A 21,622-nucleotide genomic window follows, 5' to 3' on the forward strand; every position below is an offset into this window, starting at 1 on the left:
AAGCACAGCAGTGGGGGGTGGGGCACTTGAGAACCTCCCAAACACGCCAGTCAGGATCCCCCATCAGAGGCTGGAAGATCTTCTGGGCTGAGTGGCTAGTGCCCGGCTGATTGAGAGTTTGGCCTATTTGAGTAATGCCACCCCACGGGGTGAGTCGCTGGCAGCAGGGATCGCGATTCAATGACCTCTGCATCTTAACAAGCCAGTCTCTACTGCCTCAGAGGCTTCTTACTTACAGCTACAGCCATTTCACCAACCTCTGTGAATAGCGCAGCCACCACCAGAGGGGCACAGAGAGCTATGATGGTGGGGCCCATTTGCTAATGGCGCCATTGCAATCAGTTATGTGGGCGTGTAGTCTAGTTTTTTTAATGAACAGTATAGCTTAATTTCCTACAAACTTTTACACTATAATGCTGTACAAAGATATTAAAAAACAACCAATAGTCTAGTAGCACCTTAAAGACTAACAAAACATATAGATGGTATCGTGAGCAAAACCCACTTCTTCAAATGACAGGAGTGCTGGAAGTCCAGATCCAAGAATAAATAGGGGGGAGGAGAGGGGAAGAAGGAAAAAAATGGAGAGGAGGAAGAAAAAAGAGACAGTGAGCAGATAAACTTCAGAGGGGTAGCCGAGTTAGTCTGTAACAGGAAAAAACTTAAAAAACAAATAGTCTAGTAGCACCTTAAAGACTAAATAGTTACAAGAGGCTGATAAGAACCGTTACAAAGATATTGTAAATCATACAACTGCAGTATGAAACAACATGTAGTAGGTGCATGAGACAGAAACCTAGCTGAGGCCAGAGAAAAACAAATGGACAGCTGGGGTTTGAAAAGAGATAGCAGGTTGATCAGGCACTGAGACACACCCAAGCTCCTCCAGATGGTAGGTGCTGCAGAGGAGAGGAACAGGATTAAAAAGGCTCTCACAGAGGGTGTGGCATAGTGGGGGGGTCTCCCTGCACTGGGGTGGGAGATTCTCACTGACTCTCCCAAATGTGTATTAACCCAGACACCTAGGCTCAGCCTCCCAGGGAGAGAGACAAATGGAGGAAGGCAGAGAGGCGGTCAGGGCTGGGAGGAAGGGTTAGTTGCTGTCTGGGAAGCATGGAGAGAAGAGGCTAAGCTGAGGGCCTAGGGGCGATGGACCCCTAACCCTAGGGTCTGAGGCATCCTGGCCCTGGGCCCTGTAGCCACATCACATATGTGCTGGGCTATATCCTGAAGGAACAATAAACCCCTCTCTATTCTACGACTGGCGGAGTCTGGGCTTGCTGCTACGGGGCTGCAGGAATGGGGGAACCCCGACTGCGTCGTGGCAGAGGGTCTTAGTAGAGATCAGTGCTTGATGAGCATAGTGAGGCCTGGTCTACACTAAAGGGGAAAGTCGACTTACAATACACAACTCCAGTTACGTTAATTATGTAGCTGGCCTTGAAGTATCTTATATCGAGTTTCTACGCTGCCCACACAGCGGGAGGTTAATGGGAGCACATGCACCTGTCGACTTCCCTTACTCCTCGTGAGGAGCAGGACTACTGGTGCCGATGGGAGTGCTCTCTCCGTGCAAATTAGTGTGTCTTCACTAGACCCGCTAATTCAAACCCCAGAAGATAGACTGCGGCAGTGTTGATCTTCTCCGTAGTGTAGGCAAGCCCTGAGGGAGGGGAACATCAAGAGGTCTTGGGCACGGGACATCCAGGTGCAGGCTGAAGCAAACTCCTGTTTTACAAACAGTGACTGTGGGGTGTGGATACTTGGATAGTGCCCGTCGTTCGTATCAATTCGTTTCATGCAAATTAATGATGATGATACTGAACAACTGGCACTGGGCAGCAGCAGCTAAGAGCTATTCCCTTCTGTTTGGACTCCATCACCTCCATTTAAAAGGGAGCTATCAGAGCAGGACCCCCCTCCTTTCCCAGCCTCTGCTGACTCAAGTTGTTTTCCTGCTGACCTTGTTCGCTGTGCCTGGGCATGCTGCCGACAGCGTGAGCCCCTGGTTTGTGTGGCACTTGGTGCCCCTCCTCCCATACACCGCCCTTAGCCCTGTGCAACAGCCTGTATTTGACACTGCCCTTGGGGCCTCCTCACAGGTCCTTGACACTTTTGATGAAATTAGGAAAATCCGGGAGGGGAGGGGGCGGTTCTGACCTAGAAGGAAAATGAGAGAGACCATCAGCCGGTGTAAATGAGCCGAGTGCTGCTGATGTCAGTAGAACAGTGCTGGCCGAGAGCAGCTGAGCATCCGGCCCCTTTATCCCATGGGGTATCAGCAATGAAGTTGGGTACTTGTGAGATACATGAAACACAAAGAAATGGTCCCATTTACATTAAGATTAGCACTGAAAAGCTCAGATCCCTTCTCCCTCTCCCCCCCCTCGATACATATGCTCCCCTTGATAAGGTCATTTGAATTCATTTGGAAGCTGATCCTTCCCTCCAGCTAGGCTAACACCATGTACGTCCAGTCTCTGCAGCTGCTAAGAACTGATGTGCACCTTAAGGCACAGAACATAATCTTGTCTTTGTAGCCTCCTAGAACCTTTTGAATGTCATAAGTGCTGTCATCCTAAAAACGCCCTCCACATAGTGAGTCTCAGCTGCTTTATAATACTCAGATCCACAGGTTTCAAAGAGGCTGCTTATTTCCAAAAATAAACAAAAGCTGATGTCAGTTTGAGGATGTGCCCAATCCATGGGAGGAGGCACTCTGAGATGAGAAAGCCAGGGCAAAAGGCAGCAGACAGGATAGTCTCTAAAACCACACAATGCAAATAATCCAAATAATCATCCAGCAGGAATGGAGAAGACGTCTGACATATGTGACTTACAGCCCCATCACAGAACAGCTTTCCTTGCCCTCTTCTTTCTGCAAGTTTTGTCTAATGAGAACTGACTTTTTCCTAGACAAAAACATTGACACCAAATCCAGCCCTGGATGTTGCAATTTTCCCAGACTATAAGTTGCGGTCTGTAGAGGCAGGTAATGATGCAATTGTGTTTCACTGGCTCTTGCAGACAGCTAGATCTGGTCAACCAAGACTGTTTCTTTTCAAGGCAGCTAGTCCTGCTGTCTGTCCAGACCTGGCTCTGTTAGGGCTTCCTCTTTGCTTTAATGATAATTCCCCCCAAAGAGAGGAATATTTTTAGCAGACATTGAATCCATCTGTTTTTCTCATTAGTCTGTGACTTTGAGGGAGTCTCTCTTTCACTACTAGTTTATCAGAAAAACTTAAAAAACATCTAATAGTCTTGCAGAACCTTAGAGACTAAAAAAACGTAGATGGTATCATGAGCTTTCGTGGGCACAACCCACTTCTTCAGATGAATGGAGTTTAAGGGATCCAGTTTTCAAATAAATAGTACAGAGAGGGCATGGGCAGCGGGAGAGAAGGAAAAAGAAGGGGCAAAAAGTTTATCTGAGACTTTCCTGGTAGATAACCAGGATTGGGCCAGATGAACCTGACAGACCTCAGTAGATGTTCTCCTGGGCACATGGGTGTACTTCTTGTACCCAAGCTCCTGCAGTAATTCACTATTTCAGAATGGTAACAAATCACAGTAAAAGACTGAAACACTTGTATGGGGGGGAAAAAAGAGTTCCTGGAAAAGTGCAAATGTCTGAAATGGAAGGGAGTTTGTCTTGTCAGCATCACTCATCTGGGAAGTAGGTGACTCTTAAGAGCTGGGACAGACTGAATCTAGGAGGCTTTTACAAAAACCGGCACCTCCGTAAGACTGACTGAGTAGTTCCTGATGAAAGTTCCTCCATCGAACACCTGGGCGGTGTTGGTGTCCATCCACGTGTGGCCTTCCCCAGGCAGGTAGATGTCTCTCTGAACGCACCCTGGTTCTGTTATTGGGGCAATCAGTACCTGCATTAAAAAAAAGGCAATGCAGCATTCAGTAGGGCTATGTAGAACTAACAGCAGCAAATCTAGGCAAATTGGGGGCCCGATTCTGACAAGTGCAACTGAATGGGAAATCTGTACAGTCTTGCAGACATTCTGAATGAGTTGCACCAAATATCACAAGGTCAAAATTTGGCCAGCAGACATTTCTAATGCAGATCAGGTGGAGCAAGAGATTGATTAGCACTATGTCCACCCCTTTAGCAGAAGCAGACCCACTGAGAAGATACTTTCAGATTAGACCACGAAGAATAGGAATAAAACCAGATTACACAGTGGCAATCCTTTACATTGAATTATTGTTATTTATTAGGGTATGTCTTTGTTCATTCTCCAGATGGCAGCATGTAGCTTTCATACACTGCACATACCCTTAGCCCAGGTACAGTAAATAGCTGTGGAGACAGTGAAGCACTGGTTAGGTGAATAAAGGCAAGCCAGAACCTTAGAGTACATACCCCACATCCAAGCATGCCTCCCTTGTCTACAGTGGTATTTTTAACACTGTCATTTCCTGCAACCTCCCCTCTACCACAGCCTTTCCCAGCCACACAGTATGGATGCAGCCTGATTTTCACTGATGCATATTGTTATACTGTACTTATTCTATACACCAGGAGTGGGGAACCGCAGGCCCGGAGGCTGGATGTGACCCTTGATTTGCCTGGATCCAGCTCCTGAGGCTCAGAACCCCTCCGCAGCTCCAGGGGTCCTGTGCTGGTGTTCCAACGCCCCTGCTGCACCCCTGGGGGTTGGAGCACACAAAAATCTATTAGGCTGGGCCCTGCTAGGCTCTGGTGTGCAAGAGAAATGTGGGGAGTGTCTTTGTCTGGCTCAGTCGGGGCCACAGTGAGGGATTTTTTTCCCCTGCTTCTCACTGGTGTGCAACCCCCCGACCGAAAAGTCAACGTGATTTTTCTGTGGATCAGTGGCCCCTCACCCCAAAAAAGGTTCCTCACCCCTGGCATGCACCCTTGCTACTGGTATGCAGTGTAGACATAACCTCACTGTCTCACCTCGAGGCCCCACCCTACAGTCACTCCAGTGTGTCAAGCGACCGTCTGTTACGAGTGCAGTACAACAGAGATGTCTGTAGGCATGTAGATAACAGAACTGATGGAAAATTTTCCAGTGGAAGTTTTCTCCTGGAAAATGCTGATTTGACAGAGTCCAAATGTTCTGCAGGAAGGTGTCAGCTCTGTCTGAATTTTTGACAGGAACCAGCCAGCCTGCTTGGTTTTCTGCCAGCCCCATGGTGGGAGAAGATTTCAGGCTCCCTGGGATCCCAGAATTGCTAGCTCTGCGAGGTGTCTGCATGTTGTGGAGGTGGGCTGCCAGGCTCTCCAAGGTCTAGTGCTCCTACCTGATGAGTGGTTGGGCTGGTCGGTTCCCCAGACTGCTTGGGCTCCCTAGAACTGTGTGAAAATTTCTGTTTCATGAGGAACTTTTTTTACTTTTTGTTCCAATTCAGAATGATTTTTTTTTTCAGAAATTGCCCACTACATGGAAACACACATTTCCAGCCAACTCACTTATGCAGTTAATAGAGACAGTGCTAGTAGACTCAAACACATGCAGTGTTATTTATATATTTTTCCTGGGCAAATAAAAGATGGGACACACTGCAAATGGTTTCTGGAATACATTTCTTCACAGCCCCTTACCTGCAGAGCTTTCATCCTTAATAGACAAAGCAGACAAAGGAAGCAAGGAAGGGGATGTTATTATTCCATTTTACTGATGGGAAAACAAGACACAGAGAGATGAGCTGATCCTGTAATGTGTCCCTTTTGGCATGAAACTTTATGACTATGAGATTAAATGACTTATTTATGTCACACACTGAGCTTGGCCAGACCCAGCGATCAGGCTCAAGAAAGTTTGCGCAATAGCTTAGATTTTATTATTTATTTTCACTTCATATTTCTGGCACAGTAATAATTAAGGCTGAATCTTTTATTTTAATTAGGATATTGATGTGGACGGGAGAATTTCCACTGACTCCAGTGGGCTTTGGAACAAATCCGGAAAGCTCCATAGTCCTGCAGGGAAGGGTGTTTTCATGCTGTATTAGGACCATTTACGTCACAATTAATGGCCAAGACAGCACAAAACTGAACCTAGCACCAATGAGTGCTCCTTCCATTGCTAGGGGACTTAGGATTCTCCTCTATACTAGGCATCACTGATGTACTGAGGTACCAATTGAAAAACATGTATAATATTTGTCCATAATGGATTGTCTTTTCACTACTTTGACCATGATTGCTTTAGTGTGTGACTTTCCCCCAGCTCATTTTCTGTTCTCTGCTTTTCTCTATCCAGAAGAGCATGGCTTAGACTGCTACAATTAGTCTAAAGTGGTGCGAGCTGTCTGGTTTACCTGGAAAAATCTCTTGGTTGGTAACTGTTATTATAGAGCAGTTCACTAACCTGCTGGCTGGTTATTTCTTGGACTCAGTGTGAATCTCTGTCTCTTTTCTGGAATGGCTCAGGAGACACTGGAAGTAGGATTTGCAAAAGGGTCTCAGGGAATTGAAGCTCCCAGCTCCCACTGAAATTCTGTTTTCAGTGCATAGTTAATCCAGGGGATCGGCACCCAGGGGAACCTAGCCCAGCTCAGGGGAGGGTCTGCACAGCAGAGCCCTACCCATGTTACAGGGTGCTCAACGGTCTGCACACACCTGTGTGTGTCCGGAAGCATGCCCAACCATTCTTTGTTCTGAAATGCTCTAGGATTCTTTTCCAGTCCACTGTGTCAACTGCAGGAGATGCTGCCTGTCCTTTGCAGGGGAGGAGGTATTGTGGGAAGGACATTGGGGGACTATCAAGCACTTCCATGATTTTTTTATCTGCATCTTCAAGGTAAAGTGGGGGGTTCAAGTTAAAGTGGAACTTGGGCTCTAACCCATAATAACCTCTGCTATGTATGCGAAGCTAGTCTTAATGCACCCCCAAATTCAAAGCAAGAGATGTTTCTGTGTGCATGGGAGGGGTGGTTTAGCCAAAACCTGGGTAAGAGCCCAGGTGAACTGTGCAGTGAAGACAGTCTTTCTGGCTGGCATCCAGCTTCCTTACATGCTTTCAAAAATCCAAGACTGATGTCTAGTTTCGTGCATAATTGCTTTGGATAAAAAAAAAAACAAACCCCAACGGGTTAATCCCCAATTAAATTATTTTTATTCTGAGATCTGGCATAACTGTGTGTCCTCTAAAAATAGCCAAGAGTCAGCCTCTGCAGTATGGCTCCTTCATGGTAATCCACAATTCCCAGAGAATGTTAAAGCTCTCTCTCTCTCTTTAAACAAATGGGAAAAGAACAGGTTTTAAAAGATTAAAAGCTTTTGTTGGTAGATGCATTCTAATGTCCTTCTTTACCTCCTGAAAAATGAATGGCAAATCGCAAGCTCTTGAAAACATTTATTACTGAGAAATTATTTCACTTCAGAAACTGGAAAAGGATTTCAAGAACCTACATTACAAGTTTTGCAAAAAAAAAAAAAATGCATTGCATTTTCTAGGGAAGAGCCAGCTGGTTTTGCATAATTTTGAGCCCACTGGAACGCTGGGGGTTTTATTCAAATTTAAATGTTACTACCTCTTTTGGGAGAGACTGAAAAATCAAGGGGAAATGAGAGAGATGCTAATGAAAAAATAAGTATTAAAAACAATTAACGTTCTATAAAAGGATACTCACAGATGATGTGACCACACATACTAAATACAAATAATTGGACTTATTTGTGGCAACATTTAGGCTTGTGAAATGCTCATGAAAAAGTACATTTTCCAAAAAAATGTGCTGATGTTATCCTGCCAGCTGCTGGATCAACAGCTATGTGGGCAGAGTGAAAAGATTTTTTTTCTTTCCAGTATCTCAGTAAACTTATCATGAAAAATGGAACAAGTGCTGTTAAATGTCAAGCTAAGAAACAGCTTTGAGAGTGGCTCTGTTCCTTTGGCTTCTCTCTTTGTGCCAAACACAGTGTATCACACTGAACACTTGTTCCACTGGACTGTTTGTTCCCAGTAAACCCAATGCAAATTTTACTTAACATAATATGCCCTGAACAAACATTTTGTAGGTTTTTTTAAATAAGGTTTGATAGATAAAATTAACAAAATGGGTATTTTACAGGGGGTCCAGAACAAAGTTTTTAGGGCATGAGGATATTTTGGGAAACCAATAGACAAGGGGGGTAAGTCAATATCTTCTATTGAACCAACTTCTAATGGTGAAAGAAACAACAGAAGTTGGTCCAAATAAAATATTATCTCAACAACCTTGTCTCTCTCATATCCTGGGACCAACACAACTACAACACTGCAAACAACAATGGTAAACCAGGACCGTTTTGGTAAAACCAGGTCATATTGTCACTTTATTTATTGGTGCCTGCTGAACTTTCAGCTATTGTTCCTCTTGCCATTGTTATGTGGAACTTTAGATACTTGTGAGTGGGTTAAAGTAACATGTGCCTGTTTCAGTCATAGACTGGTGACATTTAACTTTCACCGTGGGTTTTTATTATCCTTATTCATTATTGGTACAATGCTAGTACCTAAGACCCCTTGTCATGGATCCCATTGTACTAGATGCAGAACAAACGCAGAATAAACATTGACAGTCTAAATATCAAACAAGAGAGGACAGGCGGAGGCAGAGGGAGTACAAGGTTCACCTGTCCCCCAAAAGATAACTGTAATTGTTTCCCTTTCATTTTTGAAAAAACTGTGGAAGGAGTTTCCAAAGAATGTGAAGAAACAACATGTCTAGAGAAATAACAGATTATACCCAGCATCATATGACTGCAGCCTTTTCTACCTATGCCATGTGCATCCCTGTGCCATCTGTGCACCTTTCGGGTTTTGTACTCCATATGCTATGGAATTATGAGCTGGTCATATAATATTCATTGTGAATTTGGGCAGTTTCCCCATCCAATAGTTATTCACAAATACATTCTTTCATTAGTTGGCTGGGTCTGTGTAATGCTTTAGACCAGGGTGGGAAACTTTTTGGGTTGCGGGGGTCGCCCACCCACAGAAAAATCAGTTGGGGGCTGCACACAAGTAAGAAGCAAAAAAACCCCAAAACAAAACAAAGACAAACGCTCACTGATGTGGGTCCTGACTGAGAAGGAAAAAGACATTCCCCACATTCCCCTTACACTCCAGAGCCTAGGAGGCCCCAGCCTAATAGATTTTGTGTGCTCCAGTCTCGCAATGAGGTAGTGGGGAGCACCAGTGTGGGCACCCCAATGCTGGAAGGGGGCATGCACCTCGGGGGGCTAGATCCAGACAAGCCAGGGGATGCATCTGGCCCTTGGGCCTGAGGTTTCCCACCCTTGCTTTAGACACGTTTATTTTTAATACTGAAGCAATTTTAATACACAGAGATGGAAGCACCTCCTAACTTTCCTTCCTCTGTAGTTCCCTCCTTTGACATGCTGACTTCATACTATCTTGTGCCCTTTAAGGCACAATTTGTTGCAGTTCTATCAAAGTCCAGGACACCAAATATGTATCGCTATATCTATGTAACATTTACAGTCTGTGTTCTCTTCCTGTGTCTTCACAGTGAATTTAAGTATGCACGTAGGAAAGGAGGCGTTACAATGGGCCAGATCCTGCTGTCATTTTAATCAGTGGAAGTTGGGTCATGAATATGAGAGGATGAGGATTGGTCCCAAACATGGGGCCATTTCCCCTACTCCAATGTCACCGATAATGCAAAGCTCAATGAAGTCAGCCAAGCAACAATTTTTCAGCCTTCTCAAAATGGCAGACTGTACTTTCCCTCAGATAAGTTGTTGATCGTGATGGAAGACTGTCAAAGGATTTGGTTCAGTAAAATGCCCTAACATTTGGATTGCTCTCTGCATTAGTGGTTGGACATGACAGAACATTTTGCACATGTCCCATCCCTCCCCCGCTATATCGAAGAAGCCAGAAATTGCACAAGAATGGGCTTTTTGTTGTTGTATTTTAGAACTTCCAACCCCAATGAGCTACGCTGCATGAAAATGTAAAATAACAGCATTCAATCTCTTTCTGAGCTCATAAAAAGTTTGGCTCAGGTTTGCTTTGAATAGCAGAATAGGTTTGTGCTTGCGTTAGTTCCAATATCACCACTAGAGATTGATTGCAGCATTTGCCTAGGAACACATTGGATTGTACTCTATTTTAGGGGCCAAACTTTCAGCCAAACTTTGGGTCTCTACCTTTCAGGAGGAAGGTCTGAGGTCATTTTGATCTTTGTTCTTAAAAATAACTTACTTCTGATGCAGATCACAGTACTGTACTGGAACTGTGTCATTCAATTGCACAGGAGACAGTTTACAAGGTTTTGGGTAAGGAAATGCACTTTAGATTGTTTGTGATTGTAACAAATCTTCAACATTACAGCCAAAATTCCAGACCTTTGTTATTGTCGATTTTTTTTTGTGACGTTTATCATTCAATAACATTTTCCATGATCAACCCATGTTTGCAACTGGGACATTCCACATCCCTAATTATTGGGAGAGCTAGGGATCTGAGATCATGTAAATGAATAAATAATCATACAGGCCACAGGATGCTAGTGTTACCTCGTCACATTTTGTGAGATATGCCATAGAATTTTCAGTGACCACAAGCGGTCAGAATTCTGCACTTTCCCCTACTCAGAAAGACTGTTACTCTAGCAATGTGGGAACATCTTACCAGGCACTGGTCCAGTACAAAAAAAACAAAACACAAAAAAACACATCCCCCTTCTGAAAATGGGTGTTTTATCATTGATTTCTGTGTGAGTGGGATTGGGCTTGCAGTATTGGAACTTACCTGTCAGAAATAGAGGGTGGAGCATAGGGTGTCTGTTTCATCCAGTTTGACCTCCCAGTTTGACCTCCCTTCCCTAGGGTCTTTCTGTGAATTGTTGGAGCTGAGCCCTGGCGTAATTCCCAGACTGCTGATATATGATAGTCAGACCCGACACAGTCAGAAAAGCCCACCTAGCCCAGAGATTTTAAGATCAAACAATAAACACAGATAATAAAATATGTTTTCAATTTAAATGTTTATACTTCTCTCCCTGACACATACGTGTCCTTCTCCTTTCACCCAGGCACTCAGACAGCAGCCAGAGCTGGGGAAAGCTGCATTCTTACGCCTGTCTCCCCGCTGGCTGTTTAACCCCTCCGCTGCTGGTTCTCTGCAGTGATTGCTTTGCTACTAGTGATGTGCAGAGAATATCAGGAAATGGCCCAGTGTCTCTGGCAGTGCAAGCTGGTGCTGTCACTCACACTCATCTCAGCGTGCCCAACAGCGCAGCTTGTGCCATAGTACAGAGACAGTTTGACAGTGCTGTGAGTGACATCCTCGGTCCTCATTCTAGCATGTCTGGCAGCCACCGGAGAGCTGCCTTCCAGGCGTACCCAGCAGCACAATGGGCACTAGGCCTAGATTCCATCTGGCACGTGTAGCAGCAGCGTAGTACAGAGGTGGACAGGTATGTCCAGGGCCATGCAGATGCACATCTGACAGGGCTGTAGGAGACATCACAGGGATGCAGCCCAGCACGTCCAGCAGGATCCGTTACCCAAAAGAGCTCACTGTTTGGCAGGACCGTGAGGCATAGTGCCTGGCAACAGCTTGGCATCGTACACTCCCCCAGACACAACCCATGTCCATGAAGAGCCACCAGTCCCATGAAGCCAGTGTAGCGGGTACAGAAAAGCAGGGGAGAGGGGGCATTGCTCAAACACAGCTTGGCCTGTCCAGCTGGCATCGCAGGAACCGTGCCCATATCTAGCCCTGCGCATGTGGCAGCGCAGCACTGTGGATAGTGCCACCCAAATGCACCTCAGCACATTGGCCTAGGCTGGTGTCTCCCAGTCACACGGGGTAGATGCAAGGGCACAATGAATGGCGTTGCCCGATGTGGCTTGGCACAGAGTCCCACTGTGCAGGTGCAGCCTAGCACGCCTGGCAGGAGGAACGTAGCCCTGACCTGGATGCAAACTCAGTGTCCTGTGGCGCAGCGAGTCATAGGTCATGCATGGGGGGGAAACAGATCACGTGCAACTCCCCCAAATGCATGGATGGGAGGGGCCGACCAACAGCTGGCAGGGAGACTAGTGCCCACAGCTGGTCTCTCTCCCCCCTGCTGCTGCATTCACTGGTGGGGGAAGTGGAGCAACGGCCCCAGCTCTCTGCGCTCCTCCAGCCCCATCACCTAGGGGAGGAGATGGGACCACTCCAGGCTCACCCGCAGGAAGCAGAGCAGCTAGGGGAGGCACCCTGGGCAGCAGTGACGGCTGAGTTTAGGATCCTGACAAAAGGAAGAAAGCAGAGCAGCAGAATACAGACCCCAGACTTCAGAAGAGCAGACTCTGACCCCCTGAGAGAACTGATGGGCAGGATCCCCTGGGAGGCTAATATGAGGGGGAAAGGCATCCTGGAGAGCTGGCTGTACTTTAAAAGAGTTATTGAGGACACAGGAACAAGCCATCCCAATGTGCAGAAAGAATAGCCAAGATGGCAGGCAACTGGTTTGGCTTAATGGGGAAATCTTCAGCGAGCTTAAACACACAAAAAAGCTTATGAGAAGTGGAAACTTGGACAGATGACTAGAGAGGAATATAATAAACACATTGCTCAAGCATGCAGGGGCGTAATCAGGAAGGCCAATGCACGACTGGGGTAGCAGGGGATGTGAAGGATAACAGAGGAAGGGTTTCTACAGGTACCTTAGCAACAAGTAGAAGGTCAGAGAAAGTGTGGGACCCTTACTGAATGGGGAAGGCAACTTACTAACCAATGGAGTGGAAAAGCTGAAGTACTCTATGCTTTTTTGTCTAAGACTTCACAGACAAAGCGAGCTCCCAGACTGCTGCACTGGGCAGTACAGTATGGGGAGGAAGTGAGCAGCCCTCAGAAGTGAAAGAACAGGTTTAGTGCTATTTAGAAAAGCTGGACATGCACAAGTTCATGGGGCCAGATCTAATGCATCCGAGGATGCTGAGAGAATTGGCTGATGTGATTGTAGAGCGATTGGCCATTATCTTTGAAAACTCTTGATGATTGGGGGAGATCCGGGATGGTTGGAAAAAGGCAAATGTAGGCAAATGCCCATCTCTGAAAAAGGAAAAGAGGAGGATCCGGGGAATTACAGACTGGTCAGCCTCACCCCAGTCCCTGGAAAAATCACGGAGCAGGTTCTCAAGGAGCCCATTATGAAGCACATGTTGGAAAGGCAGGTGATCAGGAATAGGCAACATGGATTCACCAAGGGCAAGTCATGGCTGACCAACCTATTTGCCTTCTATGATGAGATAACTGGCTCTGTGGATATGGAGAAAGCAGTGCACATGATATACCTTGACTTCAGAAAAGCTTTTGATACAGTCCCCCACAATATTTTTGCCAGCAAGTTGAAGCAGTATGGCATGGATGAAAGGACTATAAGGTGGACAGAAAGCTGGGTAGATCATTGGGCTTAACAGGTAGTGATCAATGGCTCAATGTCTATTTGGTAGTCAGGATCAAGTGGAGTGCCGCAGGAGTTGGTCCAGGGGGCGGTTTTGTTCAGCATCATCATTAATGATCTGGATGATGGGATGGATTTCACCTTCAGCACGTTCACAGAAGACACTAAGTTGGGGGGAGAGGTAGATACACTGGAGGGCAGAAGTAGGGTCCATGGTGACCTAGATAAATCGGAGGATTGAGCCAAAGGAAAGTGGTGGAATCGCCAACCTGAGAGGTTTAAGGCCAGGCTTGACCAAGCCATAGCTGGAACGATTTAGTTGAGGATGGTCCTGCTTTGAACAAAGGATTGATTTAGATCAGCAGTTCCCAGCTGCCAGACCGTGGACCACTTCCTGTTAAGCCTCAGTTGCCCTCGGGGTCAGAGCTGGGGTACACCACTCCCGCCGTAGCTCTTGAGAAAGGTGTGACTTGCCCCCGGATCTTAGCCAACCAGCACCAGGCAGGGGTAGGGTTTCCTCCCGGACACAGAAGAGCACCTTGCTGCATGGCGGGAGGGCTTCACAGAACCTGGCACGGCAGCCTTAGAGCAGCCATGACCCAGGCAGCAGCACTCAGCTGGCGGCTGGGAGGCAACGCAGGGCTAGGTGAGGGGGTGTGGCAGGCACTAGTGGGTCTGGGGGTAGGGCTAGTGCTGAGGGGCTTTGTGGGTGGGGGGCTCTAAGAGGCAGGAGGCTGACACTGGGGTGTCTGGGGTAGGGAGCTGGCACTGGAGGGCTCTGGGGGTGAGGCTAGTAGTGGGGAGGTTTCTGGGGGCAGGGCCAGCTCTGAAAGGTCTGGGGACGGGGCTAATATTGGGGACTGGGGGCTGGAGGGAGGCTGTGGGTGGGTTGGGTGCTGTGGATCTCTGAAAACAGGAGGCTGGCCCTGGGGGCTCTGGTGGTGGTGGGGCTCTAAGGGGCGGGGGACTACCACTGAGGCATTTGGGGGCTGTCACTTGGGGCTCTGAGGGAAGGAGGCTGGCACTGGGGGGGTTGGATGCAGGGGACTTTGGGGTCTGTGGCTGGTGCTGGAGGGTAGTGGAGGGGTGGGGGCTTTAGGGTAGGGCTGGCACTGGGGAGCTCTGGGGGCTGGAGCTTTTGGGGACCGGTAACATTTTATTTATATATTTGGTATTTGCATAATTAACATGCAAATAAAATGTTACCGGTCCACCAAAAGTTTGTGAATGGGTTTGCTGATCCCCCGTGTAAGAAAGGTTGGGACCCACTGGTTTAGATGACCTCCTGAGGTCTCTTCCAACCCTGTGATTCTAGGAGTGTGAATGCTGCAACTGCACACATGAGGGTCTCCAAGTGAACAGTAATTTTAATAGTACAACCTGTCAAACTTGAAGGAATTCCTAAGTAAACAATATAATTAATATACAATCCAAAGGTCAGGCTACAAATTGGGCACCCAAAACCAAAGCATCCCACATCACTAGTCACTTCTGAAAACATTGGCCCAGAAGACTTGTAGCCCTCAGAATGGAATTCACTTTTAAAAATCAAGCTTTAAAATTCCTATTGTACTTCTTAAGGCCTCAAATCAAAGCTACCTTTAGCAAAACCCTACCAAGGTTTTTGGCATTGTATTTTGGATTGGGTTTGAAGCTGAAATCGTCATCCTCTTTTGGTGACATCATAATGCACTGCTATGAAGATGTCCCAATTCCAAACAGAAAATTATGTTTTCAAGGAATAAACTGCAAATGAAATCTTAAACCACCATGACCCTCAGTTTTTATGCAATTTTTCTAGTAATCAAGAGTTAGAGACAGAATACCGAAAACATACACTATCAAAGCAGAAATATATTAGAAAGAAGTTTTAAATGAGTCTTCAATTACTCTTTAAGCATACAATCTAGATTTAATAAGGCCGTAATTAGATGCTACATTTCACACCATTTATATGCTAAGTGAACGCTTAGTGAATCTTAAAGCAATGAAAGAGATAAATCTTGCAGAGGCAGATTGTCAATAAATTGAAACCTACAAACTTTAAGCCAAGATCAATGTGTGAATATTCCAAAATTGCAAAAAATATTTAGACATTTAAATGAATCTTGATCTGAACAAATAAAAAAACTTCAGGCAACTTAATTAGATATCAACTGAGTTTGACACTCTACTGGAAAATGAGTAAAATTATTAATTGCTATTTAATGTGCTGCAACTATCTTATTACATTTTTAAATGGTAACTGATAATGTTCACTTAACATGAAATTACCTTATGGATCTAGAGGGTTGTAATTTAGAATATTCTATCTGTTCAACTAGTATGAAAATCTCCTCAATATGAGCATCTAGGGGATCAAAAACAGCTTCAAGTAAGTTCACCAGCCCATTTGTCTATAGACTTTAATGCCTTCATTAGGGCACTAAATTCAGCCTGTGTTTGAACACTAAGTTAATCTCAGTTTTCCTTTCCATCATTAGCACAGTTGGGCAAAATTTTTCAGATAATAACTGGTTTTCAGTGAAGAGTGTATATTTAGCTACAACATTTCATGATTTCACATCAGTTGACTGAATTGTTTTAGCTGAATTTAAAAAAACAAAACAAAATATTCTAAATATTCAGTTCTAAATATTTTTGGTGAAAAAAATGTAAATGTGTACTAAGAAAGACCCAAACATTTTGATTTTGTCAAAGCAAAATGTTTCCTTCAACACAAACTGATTTTTTGACATTTCTATGAGCTGAAAATGACTCAGTGCTTTTCATTTTCAAAAACATTAACTAACACTAGCAAAGTGTGTGACTCTTCTTATTCTCAACCCCACAGGAGAAATGAGGAAACAAAAGCAAAGGCTATGTGACTTGCCCAAGGTTACAGAAAGTCAATGACAAATTTGTGATCAGATTTTAGAAGTTCCTGGCTGTGAACTTTTTGCCTGTCACTTGCTTTTGCATGGAAATGGAACAAATGATAATTGGAAAGAAAAAAATAATCACTTAAACAAGCGAACCTTCTATGAGTAATCAAGAAATGCATTATAAATGGCATTCCTTCGCACTCTTTTTTCAGTAGCGAGGGGGCAGGAAGGAAATCATCCAGTGATCAACATTGCACCTAATACTCATTCTGATTTCCCAAGGTTCAATTTTACTTTTTTTGGTAAATTTTTGGCTCTTCGTCAAAATTAGAAGAGTCAATGAGCTCCTTACCAACCTTACAATAATGAACCAGATGTACAGAGCTCAGTGTTCTAGAATAAGCCAATAACAATAAACGAGTACACATCCCAGCTCCCACAAGCCACCAGGAGAGCCTCACCTAGTACTCAGAACCAACCCTATGAACCAACTCCAGTGTACATGTATAGAGGATCCTATAATAGCAAACCAATGAGTTTCTGCAATTGGAGAGGTTGGGGTCATTAAGGAAAATGAATGGGCCAAGGAGGTGAATGAAGTTTACAAAATACTTTTCAGATAATTGGAAAATCCTGTTGCTTGTACCAGCACTATAAGTGGCAGCAACTTTGCCAGAACATTACAGACACAACTGTGAAATACTGATGCTGCGGGGGTGAGAGGAAAACATCCCCTATCTCAAAATTATTCTTGTGGTGTCTATGCCAAGCTTATCAAAGGTAGGACAATTGGAAGGGATTCAGAGAAGTGCAACAAAAATGGCTGGAGCAGATGACTTATGAGGAAAGATTTAAAAAAGCTAACTACACATAGCGTGGCTGAGCGATAAAGAAGGCAGGTATCTAATCACAAGTACAAGTATTTGGATAATATAAATGTCAGGAAGGAAAGAGTGTTGTTTAGAGTAGGCAAAGGGGCCATAACTAAGAGTAATGGGATGAAACTCAAAAGAAAAATGAATAGGTTGAACATCAGGAAACAACTGGCAGTAAAATATGATAAACTATGGAGCAACCTCTCTAGGGATGCGGTGGATGCTTACTCACGAGAGCCATTTTAAATTAGTCTGAGAAAAGCACTGGAAAATATAGGAAATAAATCTTCCATTGACCTCCTGGTTTGAATGAATGCCAAAACCTTCATTGGTTTTTTCCAACTTTAATGTCTGCGGGCCTAATCCAAAGCCCACTCAAGTCAATGTGAGTCTTGTCCTTGACTTCACTGGGCTTTGGATCCATTCCTCTGTTTCAAAAACAGGAATTCCATTTAATTTGGAGCTTTCAATGAGGAAGGGTGGGAAGTGAAATGCAAGCATGGGGTGGGGGAAGGTACCTAGTCTTAATAATAATCTTAGTAACATTGCTGAGTGTAGTTAAGGCCCAAGTCTTTGTCTTTCTTACCTCGTCTCCAATGAGGAATTCGTCATCTACAGTGAAGGTGACTGGGTCATTGGGACTGACCCACCACAGTGGCCGGAAGATGGGATACCCCCACGAGAGCCATTCCTTGCTGAATTTTATAATGAGGGGCACAACAAAATCTTGATGCCTCCGTATGTATTGCCTAGTGAGATTCAGGACCTGAGGAGAAGAATTCAGCATGTTCTTTCGCTTAATGGCAATAAAAGCAGAAAAATGAGATGGCTAAGTCTACTTATGTATAGCTGGACAGAAAGAAAAGCAGATGCAGTAAGTCCTAGCAGAATAATCAACAGAGATAGCAGACAATCATGTGCAAATAGCTGTGAGCTGTGCATGTCAGTAACATCCCCTCTGGAGTCATCTCTTCTAACCCATGAGTGATGACCCTTCTGCCACTAGTGTAGAGGGTATGATTTAAACACTCACTCTTCCACCTTGAATTTTCACAAATCATTGGACCTTAGTCCAAAATAACGCCCCCGCCCCCCAAAAAAGTTCAAATTAGTAAGTGGAGCATCCACACTGCCAAGCCCATTATTTCGGAATAAGAGGCTGTGGAATTCAAACTCTGTACCCCCGCTTTTCATCAGGAATAACACTAATTGCGAATTTATAAGTTGAAAATAACATTAGTGTGGACACTCCGGTGACACTAATTTGAACTCGCTGGCCTCCAGGAGGCCTCCCACAGCTCCCCAGAATGCTTCCTGGGGCTCTGAGTCCAAGATAGTGCGTCCACATTAACAGAGCCTGCCTTGGTCTAATTTCAATGCTTTCCCGTAGTAAGGACACACAAGTTCGAATTTGTTAAATTGGAAGTTCTTAACTAGAATTTAGTAATTTTGAAATGATTTCCTAGTGTAGACATGACCTTGTAATCTCCCTCAGCTCCATATTTGAGATCAGATACTTGCTGCTTTAGAGGCAGGAGGGAAGTGAATCTTTCCTAGGTTCATCTACACAGTTGTGTGTAGCTCGAAATAAGTTACACACTTTGAGCTACGCAAATTATGTAGCTTATTTCGAGATAGCCTGGATATTTGGCGCTGTCCCAGAAGTGGCTGAAATGTCTCTGCAGCCCCTAGGCAGAAGGACAGTTCTGTGCCCTGCCTCCATGCCCAGCGCTGGCTCTGCAGCTCCCATTGTCTGGGAAACATGTCGCCAAATGGAGCAGCAGGGGGCACCTGCGGGCTCAGACAGTACACAGAGCTCCCTGGCCCCTCTGCCTAGGAGCCGGTTATGCCTGCCTCATGTGGAGGCAGGGCAGGCGGGGAGCTTGCTTTAGCCCTACTGCATCACCAACCAGGAGCCACCTGAAGTAATTATCACCCAGCTGGAGCTTGCAGCGCGAACCCCCTCCCACACCCAAACTCCAAGCTCCAGCCTTGAGTCCCATCCTTCACTCCAAACCCCTCATCTCTGGTCCCACCCCAAAGCTCACACCCCATCCACAGCCTGCCCTTCCCTCCCCCATATCCCTACCACTTGCCCCAGCCTTGAGCCTACCACTGCACTCTGAACCCCGCAACCCCAGCCCAGAGCCCCCTCTTGCACCCTAAGCCCCTCATCCCTGGCTCCACCCCAGAACCAGCCCAGGACCTCACTGCCTCATGCACCCCAACTCCCTGGCCCAGCCCAGTAAAGGAGAGTAGGTTGGGGAAGTGCAAGCAACAGAGGGAAAGGGAATGGAGTGAGTGGAGGCGGGGCAGGGGCAGTGTGGTTTAGTGAGATTAGGAGGTTGGAGACTGTAGGCTTGAGTGTGCCAGGGAGCACTTGTTGAAGTAGTATGGAGAGCAGTGGTGGGCAACCTGTGGGATGCCTGCAGCTACTCAGGGTAAGCCGCTGGCAGACTGCCAGATAGGCTGTTAACATTGTGTTCACACGTAGAGCCGCCTGCAGCTCCCATTGGTCACGGTTCGCCATTCCCAGCCAATGGGAGCTGCAGGTAGCCATACCTGTGGACGCAACATAAATAGCCTGTCTGACTGCCCACCAGTGGCTTACCCTGACTAGCCATGTGCACCCCAAGGCCGAAGGGTGCCCACCGCCGAGGTAGGGAGTACATACCCAGTCGTCACAGCAGACCCATGGCGGTGTGCTGAAGGACATCACTGGAAGAAATGTCACAATCTGTAGCCAGCGTATATACAGCTCCTCTTCAGTCAGAAACTCATTTGCCAGGGTCCCTCCTGTGCAGGACATGTGCAGTTTGTGAAAAGGCAAATGTATGCAGTCATCTATAATGATACTAGAAGACTTACCCTGCATTGTTCAAGTCCTTCAGGGCAGGGGGCTGGCAGTGTGGGGGGTGCAGGAATCAGGGCAGGGGCTGAGATCTCAGGGCAGAGGGATGAAGGCAGGGAGCTAAGAAGTCTGGGGGGGGAAGACTCACCGGAAATGCCTGTGGTGGCAAGAATGGTGCTGTGACTGCTGCCCCCCGCCCAGGGCTGGCCTTTCCATGAGGCAAACTGAGGCAGCCGCCTCAGGTGCCAGACTGTGGGGGGGCACCACTAGGACCCAGAGTGCAGAAAATTGTGTCTGCTGCTGGTGCATATTTAGGTAGCAGAGCAGTACCATGAAAGAACAGGAAGAAGGCAGAATTGAGACTTTTCAAAGTTTTGGCCCAAGCAAGGTGCTCAGGTGCCAAATGTTGTGGGCCAGCCCTGCCCCCACCTCCTTTGGGGGAGGAGGGAACCAGTTCCTCTGAGGGAAAGAACTGGGGCTGCAATGCCTGACCCCAGGGCATTTTGGGGGGGTGCTACCTGGTCATGGCCCCCACCAGTGCTCCTCTAGGGTAACAGGGCTGCTGGCTGGTGGGCCCTGCCACCAATCTGGAACTGTGGCTGTGGCCCAGGGGTAAGGGTTTTGGGCCAGGGGGCACTGACCTGGGCCAGTGGCTGGCAGCATGTAGAGCCCTGGGCCCAGCTGGCCACTCTCTTTGCCTCCTTGTGACCACTCTGCAATATAGCTATCCCCTGCACCCAGTGCCCCCGGTGGACACTCTGCAGTATAACTGTCCCTCCTATCAGCCCCCTCCCTTTCTGTGGTATGGAAAAATTTTCTTTTCGAGGCACAGTCTGTTTTACTCTGACCTTGCTTTAAGCTAGGATCAGAGGAAGCCACATACCCAATTTGGTGGTCCTAATCTCTTACCATTTCGGAGGCAATCTTGAACAGACAGACTCACAGACGGACAGACTCACAGTCAAACTTTCTAAAATATACACGTATAGATGCTCTAACTCCGGGATCTGTGCTGCTGCATGGTGCCAGATACAAAGCCCTAGAAACCTAGCAGTCTGTAGTTTTACCCACATCACAGGAAGTAGCAGCTTCCCCTCCCACCCCCAGCCCACTGCCGTGTATTTCAGTCTCTTCTGGAGGGGTAAGAAGATACATTAGTTGTCAGGCCTATTCGGTCCTTAGCCTCTCTGTCAGACTGCGAACGAGCATGCGAGTCAGGGGCCTTGTCTGTGGACATGGGTGGAAGGGCTGAAATCACTGGCTTGATACACAGAGGCTACAGAACAGCTGGCAGCTGTAACACCTTGTCACTAGTATGGAATGTGAATGATGGGCGGGGAGGGGGGAGGATTTTCAGAACTTCTGAAGTGGCTAAGTGAACTGGGATCCTAAATCCCTTTGATTTTCAGAGGCTGGAGCCACTCTTGCCTCCTGGCATTGGTGCTTGCAGCTTGGCAACCGGAGGGAGGGGACTTCCTGGTTAGGGGTCCAGCCTGGGACCAGGCCTCCCGACTCTCCTCTCCAGCCGTATGGCCTGAGAACGCACTGCCCACCGGGGCTCCAGGGCCAGGGCAGGCTGCAGTCACACTGCTTGCTAGTCCTCTGGAGCTCTGGGGCAGGCTGCAGGCTCTACCCTG

The 21,622-nt window shown here is 46.5% G+C and overlaps 1 protein-coding gene across 1 annotated transcript in view; it reads right to left on the reverse strand.

Annotated features, from left to right (window-relative positions):
* Window positions 1–353: 353 nt before the first annotated feature.
* The window catches only part of LOC102449468 (SITS-binding protein-like), a 67,100-nt gene continuing 45,831 nt past the window's right edge, over window positions 354–21,622 (reverse strand). Inside the window, exons 8-10 of the mRNA XM_014577823.3 lie at window positions 19,809–19,930; window positions 17,721–17,900; window positions 354–3,884 (exon numbers count right to left, since the gene is read on the reverse strand). Coding sequence (XP_014433309.2) covers window positions 3,711–3,884; window positions 17,721–17,900; window positions 19,809–19,930 — 476 coding nt within the window. The 3' untranslated portion in view covers window positions 354–3,710. The remainder of the gene's footprint in view (window positions 3,885–17,720; window positions 17,901–19,808; window positions 19,931–21,622) is intronic.

Source organism: Pelodiscus sinensis, chromosome 4, assembly GCF_049634645.1.
Source record: "Pelodiscus sinensis isolate JC-2024 chromosome 4, ASM4963464v1, whole genome shotgun sequence".
NCBI lineage: Eukaryota > Metazoa > Chordata > Testudines > Trionychidae > Pelodiscus > Pelodiscus sinensis.